We start from the raw sequence: 13,046 nt of genomic DNA, 5'->3' as shown, positions 1-13,046 counted from the left end.
ACTGGTTATATGCAGCGACCAATATTGAACAGAAAGTGTGAAGGTAGTGACGGAGCCGCAGGTGAAAGTAGAATACCGAAGAATATCAAGAGAAGAGGCAAACGACGAGGCCAGCCGCGTAAGCAATTCACGCGGCTTTGGGTGGTTGACGATAGATAGCAAGGCCGGGTTGATGAGAGACTATTCTACCAGGGAAAAAGTGAATTACCCGCTGCTATTGTTTAAACGAGCTGAAGGGCGATCTTTCTGCAGGGTCAGCAAGCGCACCTGTTTTGTGGGATATGCTAATGTTAGACATTCACCGAGAGGGTGGCGCAAAGGCGAGTTTGGTGCCTCTCACGTGGGACCGTGTGCGGATCGTTCCACGAGTCAGTGCTTGACGTAGTGCACTTGCGGACTTGCGATGACCTCCGCAGGCAACCTTGGAAGACTCTGAAGCACCGTCTACAGCGAGATTCTGTTTGGTCTCCTAAACATCTTTCACTTCTTTTAAGACATGTCGAGTGATGACCAGCAGATTTTGGGGGTGGTGAGTACGACCAAGACATTTGACTCTGCGACTCGCTGACGTACGAGAAGCTCGCCGGGTACTCGAAAGACGTCCGCAACTTCACCGGATCGATATGGGATGCCACTGATGCGCATTTTGCCCATGTAGCCGGATACATCAAGAAAAGCCTCCCTGAAGGTTGGCTGCCAGAACGCGCACGACCGCGCCCGCCCCCTCCGCCCCCGCATCCCATCACCGGTGCCTACCTACATCGCCTGCAAGACTGGGTGTCTAGGAATCGGGCCTTGACTGCAGCTATTGTCGCCTTTGTCAGCACTGGTGGTTTCTTGGTATGGAGAGAACAAAAGAAATACAACCGCAAACGACGAGCGCGACGGGCGAGCAATGGAGCGAGGAGGGAGGTCGTGGGTAAGTAGTTGAGGAAGGCGCGACGCTGGACCTTGGCTGACGAGAACAGTTCTCGCGGGACCACCCAACTCCCCCATCGTCCGATCGCTATCCCTGGACCTCGAACGGCGCGGCTTTATCGTATACATTGTGTGCTCGAACATGGACGAAGAGCAGCAGGTCCTCAGCGAGTCGAGAGCAGATGTGCGACCGCTGCACCTGGACATTGTAGACACGATGGGCACAAAAGAGGCCATTCAGAACTTCAACGAGCTTCTGGTGAAACCCCACGTCGCTTTCTCTGGGGCAAGCCCACACAACCTCAACCTTAGTGGTGTTATATTGGTGCCGGACCTCATCTACCCTACAGGGCCTGTCGAAACCGTGACGCCTGAGCTTTGGTCCGACGCGCTGAATGCCAAAGTGCTCAACACGATTGCAGTGACTCAAGCGCTGCTCCCGACAGTTTGTGAGTTCAAATCCCGGGTGCTGATGCTCACACCCAGCATCATTGCGTCATTACGGCCGCCATTCCATAGCGTAGAGACGACCATTGTGAGCGCACTCGAGGGGTTCCTGGCCTCGCTCAGGGCGGAACTAGGAACCCTTGGCATTGAGGTTTTGCAATTTCATCTCGGAACATTTGATCTCACAAACGTGGGCCCAAAACATCATCTCCAGACCAGGGGACTTGCAAGTCCGCACGCCTGGCCAGCGACGACCAGAGCGCTGTATGCCAACAACTTTGAAGCGCAAACGCGCGTTGCGCAAAACAGGGGATTGCTAAATCACAGTGGCTCCAGTCTTCGGGAATTACACAACGGCGTGTTCGACGCACTCACGCAGAAGCGGCCAAGAAAAGTATGGCGTGTCGGGCGTGGTAGTGTGACATATGATCTGGTAGGCAACTGGGTACCAACTGGACTTGTGGGATGGATGATGGGGTTAACACGTGTGTCCCTTGACACGGCGTCTGAGCCAAAGCTAGAGGATAGCGTACAACTACAATCGTGGGAGAGGATCGATGCGATGGCTTAGGCTTTGGATCCCAGAACCCAGAAGAGTAGTTGACAATGTGGAGATGATCACGACACGCAACGTCATAGCGGACCACGAACATGGCAGCGCCCAGCTCTACCTGTACGTGTGTATTGGCACGAGGACGCGCACACAGGGCGAGCGCGGTGTTGGATGGGCATCACGTAAAAGCCCCTTGGGCCCTTTCTTGGCAATGGGTCTCAGCTAGACGGGCCCTGCATGGTTAGATTTGCAGGTACGACGACGATCCAGTCGACAAGGGAAGTATATTCACACAAATATAGGCAGAATTCTCAGCTCTTGACATGAGGCGTTGCAGGAACAGTGGTTCGCAGGATGGGCAGCAGTTTAATGAGCAAAAGTCTGGAACATGTTCTGCTCCACAATGTGCCATGAGCAAATGAAGTGACGCGAAGCATGTGCCACTCTATTGACGGGCAGCGCCTAAAACGGAAGCAATCCGAGAGGGGGATACGGGTGGTGTAGGGATAGCACTAGTGAAACGAGGCAGTCGGAGCCGTGGCTAGTGTCGAGGTAACGCGTGAGAGGCATTGGAAGTTTGGTACGGCAATGTAGAAAAGCAATGGCAATGTCAGCAGAACGAGATGAGCATCATGGATGGGGCCGCCAATTGCTGCTACAACGCGCATCAATGTGGCTTTGTGTCAGGGCGACGGCGTAGTGGGTCAACGTCGTCGATGATGCAGGGCCGACTGGTGGTAGGGTACACTATTGGGGGTGCAGGGGTCCACCTGCGGTGGTTTCAGGAGGTGTAGGTTTAACTATTATTGCACGCGACAGTAGAGCTAGAGGCACCATAGAACATCGCAACGCCCCCCCGTCTATTCTGTCTGCTTTCAGGCCTTGCAGTCCACCACTCGACGCTTGCTGTCGTATCCGCTCCTTCGCGCTGCATTAATTCATTCTTCTTCCATGTTGCCGTCGATTGCATCGATCTGCACGCGAACAAACAACCAACACACCACCTCGACGACCGCCATCGCCTGCTTTTCCCGCCAAACCGGCACAGCCCCAGTGTCTGCCACATCCATCCCTCCAGGCGGCTTCTTTTGCCCGATCGCGCGCATGACGGCACAGCGTCATCAATCTTCCGTCGCAGACTCCATGAACTAATCCGCCTTCACCATGGCAAACAGACAGCAACGCCCGGGCGGCCTCGACTTGCGTTCGCAGTCCTTTGACCCTCCCACCACCACTAACAACACGTTCGGCAATTACACCAACAACAACAACAGCAACAACCATCTCGGTCTCGGAAACCTCGCCAGCGCCAGCATGAGCAATCTGTCCCTCGGCTCAGACTTGCCCAGCCCGCGCACCGGCGATGCACCACCTGCCCTCTCCCCTCTGGATGCCCTCGCCCTCCAGGGCCGGTTGCTCGCAAAGCGCTTCGAGCAGCAGGACAAGACCGGACGCCGATTGAGTCGCATCGCACCCCTCACCATCCAGAACGAGTTTGGAAACCGGCCATGCTACTTTTCCTCCCTCTCCAACTCGACGGTGAACTCGCCCAACGAAGATGCAGGCCCCGTCAAGTCCCCACGACCGGATGCCTCCCCCCGACAGGAGATGTCGTCCGACAAAAGACACCAATCCTACTACCCGCAGTTCGGCATGGACGAGCCCGAGACGCAGTATGCCATTGGGCCTCTGCAAAGCCCCATGGCCACCATCGCCGAGGCCAGTCCTGCCACTCCACCACAGGGTTACTTCGACATCCCCAGGTCGCACTCGCCCGATTCGGTAGAGCCTCATATTGGCCTGCGAGAAGCCACTCCCGTCAGCCCCCATGTCCCCGTTGCTGCAACCTCGCACATGTTCCTTAGCCCACAGAGGAAGCCATCTGGCAGCTCTGAACACTCTCAGCCTCCTTCGCAACCACGCTCTAACCTACTTCCACCGCGTTCGTCTAGTTCTCTACACTCTACCCGCTCTCCGCGACAGTCACCAAGCATCCGTTCCGTTGCCGGTGCATACGATGAGGTCGAGGACATGTCCCTCAGTGGATCCTATGATTCCTTGCACCAGAACCGCAACCTGTCGCCCAGCTCAAGCCTGTCCAGGGCTCATTCTCCCTTTACACCTGCTACAGGCCCCACCACGATACCCCGCTCGCCGTCTGCCGCATCCGACTACTCGGTCAATGGCTCCAGCCTGCCGCGCCCGGCCTTCAATTTCTCGAGACCCAACTTCTCACGGCCCACCAGCCGGCAAAGCGTTCGTCCCTCACTAGACGTGAGGTCCGACGCTGGGCCCTCACGGCAGGCCTCAGAGGAGAGCGTGAACATGCGTCCCTCTTTTGACAACCAGCTCCTTCGACAGGACTCTAGTGACAGCCCTACCGCACACTACGCGAATGAGCAGGTTCACACACCCGTCAGCATGGTAAGCGAGGACTTCCGTCGATCTGGCGACTTCACCAGCAACCCAGCCCCCTCCTACACATACACCAGGTTCAACCTCCCTCGCGGCAGAGCCGTCGATCGCAAGTCTGTTGGCATTGAGGACTTTTTCAAAAGCCAAATTAAATGGGATCAGCCAGGCCAGCCTAACCAGACTCAGGAGCGTCCACCTTCACCCGAATCACCACCTCGATCTTTCGACCAAGCCCGCCAGCAACAACATCGACCAGACGCAAGACGTGATGCTTCCTTCGAACACGGAACCCCTTCCCTTACATCCAGCAACAGCACCATCCGCGCACGAACTGCTGGGTCTGTCGGCGAGGTCACGGCGCAGCAACACTGCGACATGGGACTCGAGCTCCACGAAGCCGGTGAACTGCTCAAGTCGACATATCACATCCGTCTCGCAGCTCGCGCCGGCCTCCCAGAAGCCATGTTCTGGTACGGCCTCGCCTGTCGCCACGGCTGGGGTATGCGCGTAAACCAATCTGAAGCCCTCCAATGGCTGCGCCGCGCCGTCGACTCTGGCCAACTCGAAGTTGCCGACGACGAAGCACAGCCCTCGGCCACCGACATCACCAAGAAGAAGCGCCACCGCGCCCAATACGCCGTAGCCATCTACGAACTTGGAAAGTGCTACGGGAATGGCTGGGGTGCTCCTCAAGACAAGTCCCTGGCGCTTCGATGTTACGAAATCGCGGGTAACTGGGGGGATGCAGATGCCCTCGTCGAAGCTGGCTACTGCTATGCCGAAGGCGTTGGGTGCAAGAAGAACATGAAGAAGGCAGCAAAGTTCTACCGTGCGGCCGAAGCCAAGGGCGTCAGCATGGTGGGTAACAGCTGGATCTACAAAGACAAATACATGGATGATGGCTCGGATGAGAGGTCTGGTCGCTCGGCTACGAAGGATCCCTCGAGTGCTGAGAAGAAGGCGAGAGATAAGAGTAGGACAAGGACTATGTTTGGAAGGAAGAAGAGTGCGGTGTAGTAAAAGCCTTCTTCCCATGCCTTGAACATTAGGCTGCACCTCCTCCGCTCTGGCTTGATTGATATCTTGCCTTGTATACGTGTCTACGACTTTTTCCTTTTTTTTCCTTTTTCCTTGGCGACGGCGTCTGGGTGGCAGCAGCGATTACTTGCTGCTGGGGGTCCTTGTTACCTTGCCCTTTCGCTCGGTTCGCTCAAAACATTTGCCTTTCGAATACCCCATATTTACGATACCTGCCTAGCGCATGGCTTGGCTTCCGCTTTTCTGCGATGTTACTCGTTTCTGATCGAATATCTTCGATGGACTTTCCTTTTATTTTCTGGCTTTGGCTGCGTTCTGGGGTTCTTAACCCCTTCTTTCCTTTGTCTATACCACTGTTTGTTTGGTACCCATGGGTAACCTCTTTCCTCTTTTTCCTTTCTCTCTCTCTTTCTCTCGTGTACGTAAAGTCTAATACCGGTACTGGTGTGCCTGGTCTGGGGGAAAACTTGTTGATCTTGTTGCTCAAAAAGGGTCGGTTTACAAAGGCTGTTGTAAATGGGCGGTTCAATGGTTTTCCTTGGTCCGAAGGTGCATTATACCATGCTTGATAGCTAGTCTGTTTTACCTACTGTTGATGGATAGGTACAATGGAAGAATTGAAGCTGAAGATGTTGATTTTTTGTGGTTTTTTGGAAGTGAAGTGATGTTTTGAGATTGAGAATTGAGGATTCTTTGTTGGGAAGTGAGGAGAATATAGTAGGACCAGAGTGCAGATAGTATCCTAACTTTGTGCCTTGAACGACCAGGTGTATTCGTCTGGGTGCAGTCGATTCGGTATTCGATCGGCCACGGTGGATGCACATAATCCTTTCGGTCCATGTGCAGACCAAAGCAACACAGGCTCTCAAACCACTTTGGGTCCCATAGAAGACGAGCCCAGTTGACTATACTATGAACATGCTGTAAGCGTGGCACTAAAGGCGCTAGCGACCGATTGGCCGTGTTCTTTCTCTTCCGTGTCAGCTCCATTGGCCTAAAAACACCGCCTAGACGTTTGCCCATCGCTGAGGCTGTGCTCAAAAGGAACCTAAAGGGCCGTATACTATGCTTGTAAGAACAGCCAAGGTACACAAGCAAAACGTTACCCATGCCGAAAGAAGCTAGCGAAGTGGTTCGACTAGTGCAACTCCCACTATCCCATCTTCATCCGACACCTCCACTCCCCATCCATCAGTTATCAGAACATACAGGCTGACTGATGTTGCTCACGTTTGCACCCTATTTTCGAATACATTCGGCATGTGTCAAGCAAAGCAGCATCTGGTAGATACACGATGAAGGTCTCCGTTTGTTCCAAGGCCTGCAGCCAACAAGATCGCGCGCATGACAAGAAAAGAACTTGGTTTACATGTGGGTCCGAGCTATGTTGCCCATGGCTATGTTCGTCAGCCTGAGGAACGTGAAGGTAGGGTGTTCGTGGAGCAGACGGCTGCCGATGTCACATGTTGGCGCTGCCGACTGGTAGATATATCTTGACTTCTTTCACTCACTGCATCTCGTACATCAGGTTCTGTGTCCCTCTCCAGAGATTTCATTTGAAGATAGTGCACAGCCGTTAATACACCACCTTTTCTAGGCTTAGCGCTGATCCGATTGTCCGTCTTCGAACTTCCACCGCCGCTTGACACCAGTTGGTCACTGTGACAACGAACTCTCACTTTGATACATTCCACCTATAGCTTATCAATTTACCAAAACTGCGCATCTCATGATAACTCTCATCTCTCGACGATAGTATAGCGACCGCAGGATGTGAAACACAGTCCCACAATGCCCTCGTTAAAGGACCTTGATTGCTCAATTGAACTATCCGAAAGCCAACAAGCATTGCGAGAGTTTGGCACCATATACGGCGATGGTTTCGTAGAGACTTTCATCCCCGTACCCAGCAAGCCGCAGTCTTTCTCGATCCATCTCACGTCCAACAAGTTCATCGCTCCAGGCATTGCAATCTTTGTCTACGTTGACGGCGTCTATCAGTGCAACCGCAACAGACAAGACTTGAAGCTGCGGAAGCCTTCCGATAGCCGGTCTCTAATTGACTTCCGAGTGCGCCAGAAAGAAGAGAGGCAGAGGAATGGCTCCATGATTGCGCGCGAATGGGCTTTTGATAAGCTCAACATTGGTAGGTATTGTGAAGACATCACAGAGTGACGGCCTGCTAAATAATCGCAGCTTCAGCGTACGATGCGCCAAACCTGTGCTCACCAAACCTCCCCGACAATATTGGCTGTATCGAAGTTGTCGTCCTACGGTGCGCCGGTACACGCAATGCCAAATCTGCCTCGGCGATGAACTTTGACGGAGCTGGAGACCCTCCAGACCGTCGCCTTGACTTCAATGGCAACTCGTCCCTATCGAACGAGAGGTCCATGTACGACGATCGCGGACCATTCTTTAACTGCTTCAGCGATAACCACGGCCCACCACCACCGATCTCGTCTTATCACTCACCCTATGCTGAAACACTGCGTAGCTATGAAGGCTCGGCATCGAAAAGTCATCGTACCACACACCCTCCCCAAGAGCTCTTTCTTCCAGAGTCTGTCACGCGCAACTCTCGGCCACGTTCCAAATACTCGGAGCCCGTTAGTCCTGGGGGCCGGCGCACGAGTGACCTTCCTCCGTCGGGTTTCCAGTACGGCAGTGGTCCCATCCCGTGCGGCGGAGAGATATACAACAACTATCCTTCAGATGCTGGACCAGCGCAAGCTCCAGCTGTGGATCCGGTTTGGCTGAACAACCTTCTCACGACGGCAGTGAAACAGGGAGTGGAAGAGTCGCGACGAATGGACGCACAGCCACAGGAGCACACTAAGTACAAGATGCATACCATGGATGCAGAGACTAAGAGTCAGCCTCCAGGAGCATGGCCAGATTCTCCGTTCAATGCGCCCTCACTACTGCATCAACAGTCGGAACAGCCAGGTTTCTCTTCACGCGATGACCAGAGTGACCATGGGTCGAATTGGAAGCAGTCTCAGACTGGCTTGGGTGAGAAATCACCACGGAGTAGAGTCGGAACTCATGTCACCTGGAACCCTGAGCCAGTGGATGAAACTGCATCCTCCAGTGTCGGTGTGTGGAACTCGCTCGGGGAGACACCGTCCGATTCCTGGGACACTGGAGATACATGGCCGACTGACAGGGTAGCTGAGTGGAGGGCTTCCAGTCAACAAGGTAAACGTTGGGTACCAGACACTCCTAGTCACTACAACTCGAGACCGAGCTCTCCTATCACTCCACGCACACAAGATCGACGAAGCTCAAAGCGCGCTTCGCAGTCAAAACCACGGACCAAATCTCGATCAAAACATTCTCGACGAAAGCACAACGTCACGTCTTCTTCAGAAGAGAACGGAAACTGGTCTTATCTCGACCGGCCGTCAGACTCCGTGGTCTCGTTGAGCAGCTCAGACGACACTCTCCAACCATCGCATTCCCGAAGCCGGATGCAGACGTCACGACCTAGGTCAAAGAGTCGTTCGCGACTGTCCAAATCGGTGCAGCGTGAACATGAACGAAAGCCATCCAGACGTTCCCATACACCGACGTGGAGCCCAGCAGATGCAGTCCCAGCGCATGTGCCTTCAGTAAATACGCAGGTGACACCGGCTGTGATGAACGCATCTATTCCTGCTATCCCTGTTCGAGAACGTTCACGGAAGCCCAGCGCCTATGTTGTTCCGCCAGCTTCAGTATTGCCACCTCCAGAGTGGTGCCCCCAGGTGCAAGATATAGTGCGGAAGTCTAGCATTGCGGTCAGTAACATGGCGCCGGCACCATACGCTGTGTCGTTGAAAGAATTTGTACGAAGTACAGTGGGCGAAAGCCAAGCGGACAACCGTTCGTTCTCGTCTTCATCTTGGGGTCATAACAAGGAGGACGGCACCATGAAGGTTTCTTGGGGTAAGGAAACCAAAGAAGATGCAGGGTGGAGCAAACAAAGCGACAGCGGTTGGCAGGAAAAGGAGCCAGAGGACGACAAGCGTGGCTGGTACTCAACTGACGACGAAAATAATGATGGTTGGGCGAAGGATAATGATAAAGACAAGGCCGAAGCTGGTGACAGTTGGAACTTCAAGCAAAACAAGGAAGACGCAACGAACGACTGGGTCGACCTAAAGTCTGCCTTGAAATCCGCCTTTGAGAATCCACCAGCTCCTATAGTACCTTGGCAGAATCAATCATGGACTCTTTCCACCGCAGACGCCGCGAAACCCGTTATCCACCAAGCCACGACCACACCCTTTGCTTCCGCTCCAGCCCCAATCTCATCACCAACCAACAACCCGCACCCATCTTCCCAACGCATGAGCAACAAATCCCTCTCGAAATACCGCTCCAACCACCCCTCTCCGGGGTCAGGTTCAAAACCACACTGGCAATTCCCACCTCCCCCATCCACCTCGATCCAGCCTCTTTTTTCAAACAACACATACATCGCCCCCGCCGAACCACGCCTAACCATCAGCCAACAAGCCTCTAGCACGACAGGCATCGAACACGCCGTTCGACCAGGGAAAGCAACGCACTACGGTCATGTGATAGGGCGACCGGAGTATCTAGATGGTTTAGATAAACCATATGCGGTATTCCGATTCAAGTACCGGAGTATAGGAGTTCTGAAAGGCTTGTTCTGTGAAGACGTCGACACAACTACCACCACGTCCAAGAACGAAGTAACAGAAAAGGAGAAACTGAACATGGAAACGAAGTTGAAAAATGTGCCGCAGGGAGATTTGAGCAACAAGACAATGACGGGGTTGGAGAAGGGGGAATTGATGGTGAAAGGCAAGAATGGCGATGCTGCTACGACTAGTACTAGTACTACTCCTCCTCCTGAGAATAAGAGACACGAAAAGGAAAGTATGGACAAGAGAAGTGGGAGGGAGAAACAGAGAAGAATGAGTGAGAAGACGGATGGGGTCGCGAGGAACTTTACGGAACGGTGGGTTGAACGACACTCTAGGGATCCGAGTGTAACTGCGAAGAGTTTGGACAAGGATAAGGCTAAGAGACGGGAGAAGGAGAAGAAGAAAAGAGAGAAGCAGAAGAAGAAAAGGGAGAAGCAGAAGGAAGGGGGAGCGGGTGAGACGTGGGGACAGGATGATGATGATGGGTGGGAAAATGGAAATGTGCAATGGTAGGGTTAGAGTGCTGGACGGGGTCTGGACTTGTAGTTTCTGGAACGATTAAGGTTTTTTTTTGGTATACGTACGTGTATTTGTAGAGAGAACAAATAAAGACAGACAAGGAAGACAGCAATTTTGCCACATTTCGATTACTGCCCTCTCTATGTCGATAGATCTCGCTTGCTGCCAGTGTCGCACGATATGCTAACGTATAGTAAGTTCATCTTCACTATCATCGTCATCCACCCATTTTCGTTTCCTCTCCTCTTTGCCCGGTTCCAAACCCCCTAGTCCCCCACCCAAACTCATCCTCTTCCCCCCGCTCTTCCCCACGCTCTCCTTCTCCTTCGCAGGCGTCGCCCTCCTCGTCCACTCCCTTTTGACCCTCTTCAAGAATGCTTTCCGACCAGTCTTCGATGTAGACTTGATAGTGCCCGTTTCACTACTACCATCCATGTCACGCGCTTTTGGTGTTTGATACGACCTAGTGGCGGAGAGAAAGATTGATGGTGGTGTATTTGTTTCGCTTTCGCTGACGCGTGCGCGTTTGAGGGACGGGGTTGTCGGGTAGGTTGCTGAGGAGGGGAAGGGAAGGAGTTCGTCGTCGGCGGATGTGTCGATGAGGGAGAGAGATGGGCTTCTACGGTGGGCAGTGGCGTGCGTGCTTTGTTGTTGGTATCCGTAGTGAGTGGCGGATTCGGCGGGTTCGTATGGTGCGACGATGATATTGCTGAAGTCGTTTTGTATGTCGTCTTCGTTCTGTTGTGAGTTGGGTATTACTTCGGCGGTGGGTGGGGATTGCTTTCGTTTGAGAAGTGCAGTTGGCGATGAGAAGGTCGGTTCGGATTTTATTGCGATTGACGATGCTCGGGTGGGTGTTAGGATAAAGTCTTCCGTTTGCGGAGTTGCAGGCAAGTCTTCTAGTATGGTGTCTTGATTGACCAAGTCTCTCGTCTCGATAGATGGTAGTATCACATCTTGCGATGCAACTTCGACTGTGTCATCATCGCCGGCTGAAGGTTGATCCTCACCAGGATCAGATCCAGCGAGAGACAACAGATCGCGGTCATCGTCATCGTAATGCGCGCTCGATGACAACGTGTTCTGGCCACTTTCTTCTGTCAACTGCACGGGACCCTGATGGCACTCTTCGTGTTCAGAAGAACTCGGGGTTGGCAGATGGTGCAGTGGGTTTGAAACGGCATCAACTTCTTCCGTCGAGACAAAATCGCTCGCGTTGACACGACCACTTGTGGGAGCTACAAGTGGCTCTTGTAGATGTAGATTTTGATCCTTGATCTTGACCCAACGGTTGTGGAGTGCGCTCATTGGCCACATCTTCCACTTCTCTCTGCCATCCTTTATGGCCGACCACGAAACACCGTCTGTTCTCTTGCGCTTGCTTATGTACACGTCGTCTTCATGAGTGAAGTGATACATCCTCGCAAGACGGGGAATACGCCTCTGGATTTCGACACGTGGACTGCTCCGGCGGGGTCTCGTTGGTGAACTTTCGCCTGGCCTTGTATATAGTGTCGTCATCGGACTTTCTTCAGCCACCTCTATTAATATCGTGTCTTTGTGCTGTTGGCCTCCCTCTTCCGTCGCCGATGCCACTGTATGGCTTGGAAGGGGACTTGACTGAGCAATCGGGCATTGACGCGGTTTTGCGGACAGAGGTGGGAAAAACCATTTTGGGTCCGTGGCAGGTGCGACCTTGTCATTTGTTGTTATCGGAGTGATTGGTGTGGGAGCAGCGTTTGGGAACGATGTCGGGGCGTTGGGTGTGTTCAGGCCGGCTGTGAAATGGTGCACAGCTTGATTGATTGTCTGCAGTAAATTTGCGTAGAAAGCAGCGCTTTGCGCCTCATGTCCTGCGGGTGTTTGTGGTAACTGAACATTTCGTAGGAGGTCTGCGGCGGGGTTCGGTGTGTTGGGTATTTGCGGAACGCCGAGTTGCGGTATGGGCTGTGCGGGAAAATCTGACTGATGCGACGTAGGTTGTTGCGTGTTGATCTCTGTGGCTTCGATTCGTGGGTTGCCCAAGTCTTCAGACGGCACAGTAGTCCTCGACTTCACCGGCTGTGGGGGTGCCAATTCGTCTTCCGAGTCTTCTTCGCTCGCTTCTCCTTCTTCGCCCTTTGGATTTCTCGCTGCTGATAATACGATCGTGTCCAGCAATGTTTTCTCTTTCCCATTAACCTGACGCTTTATTCTTCGCAGATGCCCTCTATCCACCACCACCCTATTTGTTTTCATATCAATCTCGTCGCTCTGGGACTCGTTCATGTTGCCGAATTTCTCGAATATAGACTCAAATCGGCTTTTAAGCTTTTGCTGGTTTTTCTGCTTTTCCTTGAGGTAGTCGAGGTTCTCTTCGTCGACTTCGACTGATTGGAGTATGCGCATACGCTTCGCCGGTGGTTCCATGGCGCGTGTTTGCGAATGCCCTGGTAGAGGTCATGTGTCTCGGAGAAGGAAGAGGGCGGTGGTGGATAGGCGGGCTGGCGGGGAGCGCT

The 13,046-nt window shown here is 53.3% G+C and overlaps 5 protein-coding genes across 5 annotated transcripts; 4 read left to right on the top strand and 1 right to left on the bottom strand.

Annotated features, from left to right (window-relative positions):
* Positions 1–496: 496 nt before the first annotated feature.
* Positions 497–1,936, top strand: ALTATR162_LOCUS7787 (uncharacterized protein; the record flags this gene model as incomplete). The annotated part of the gene is made up of 3 exons (XM_043315416.1): positions 497–529; positions 580–919; positions 969–1,936. The coding sequence occupies 3 exons, from the start codon at positions 497–499 to the stop codon at positions 1,934–1,936; spliced, it is 1,341 nt and encodes a 446-aa protein (XP_043171351.1).
* Positions 1,937–3,082: 1,146 nt separating this feature from the next.
* Positions 3,083–5,350, top strand: ALTATR162_LOCUS7786 (uncharacterized protein; the record flags this gene model as incomplete). Its single annotated transcript, XM_043315415.1, has 1 exon — positions 3,083–5,350. One exon carries the CDS (start codon positions 3,083–3,085, stop codon positions 5,348–5,350), a length of 2,268 nt encoding a protein of 755 aa, XP_043171350.1.
* Positions 5,351–7,162: 1,812 nt separating this feature from the next.
* ALTATR162_LOCUS7785 (uncharacterized protein) lies at positions 7,163–8,864 on the top strand (the record flags this gene model as incomplete). The annotated part of the gene is made up of 3 exons (XM_043315414.1): positions 7,163–7,517; positions 7,568–8,541; positions 8,601–8,864. 3 exons carry the CDS (start codon positions 7,163–7,165, stop codon positions 8,862–8,864), a joined length of 1,593 nt encoding a protein of 530 aa, XP_043171349.1.
* A 148-nt stretch (positions 8,865–9,012) lies between these two features.
* ALTATR162_LOCUS7784 (uncharacterized protein) lies at positions 9,013–10,542 on the top strand (the record flags this gene model as incomplete). The annotated part of the gene is made up of 1 exon (XM_043315413.1): positions 9,013–10,542. The coding sequence occupies one exon, from the start codon at positions 9,013–9,015 to the stop codon at positions 10,540–10,542; it is 1,530 nt and encodes a 509-aa protein (XP_043171348.1).
* Positions 10,543–10,731: 189 nt separating this feature from the next.
* Positions 10,732–12,957, bottom strand: ALTATR162_LOCUS7783 (uncharacterized protein; the record flags this gene model as incomplete). Its single annotated transcript, XM_043315412.1, has 1 exon — positions 10,732–12,957. The coding sequence occupies one exon, from the start codon at positions 12,955–12,957 to the stop codon at positions 10,732–10,734; it is 2,226 nt and encodes a 741-aa protein (XP_043171347.1).
* Between the last annotated feature and the right edge of the window lie 89 nt (positions 12,958–13,046).

Source organism: Alternaria atra (genome assembly GCF_907166805.1).
Source record: "Alternaria atra isolate CS162 genome assembly, contig: 28, whole genome shotgun sequence".
In the NCBI taxonomy this organism is placed as follows: Eukaryota; Fungi; Ascomycota; class Dothideomycetes; order Pleosporales; family Pleosporaceae; genus Alternaria; species Alternaria atra.
This window is presented reverse-complemented; position numbering and strand designations above follow the sequence as displayed.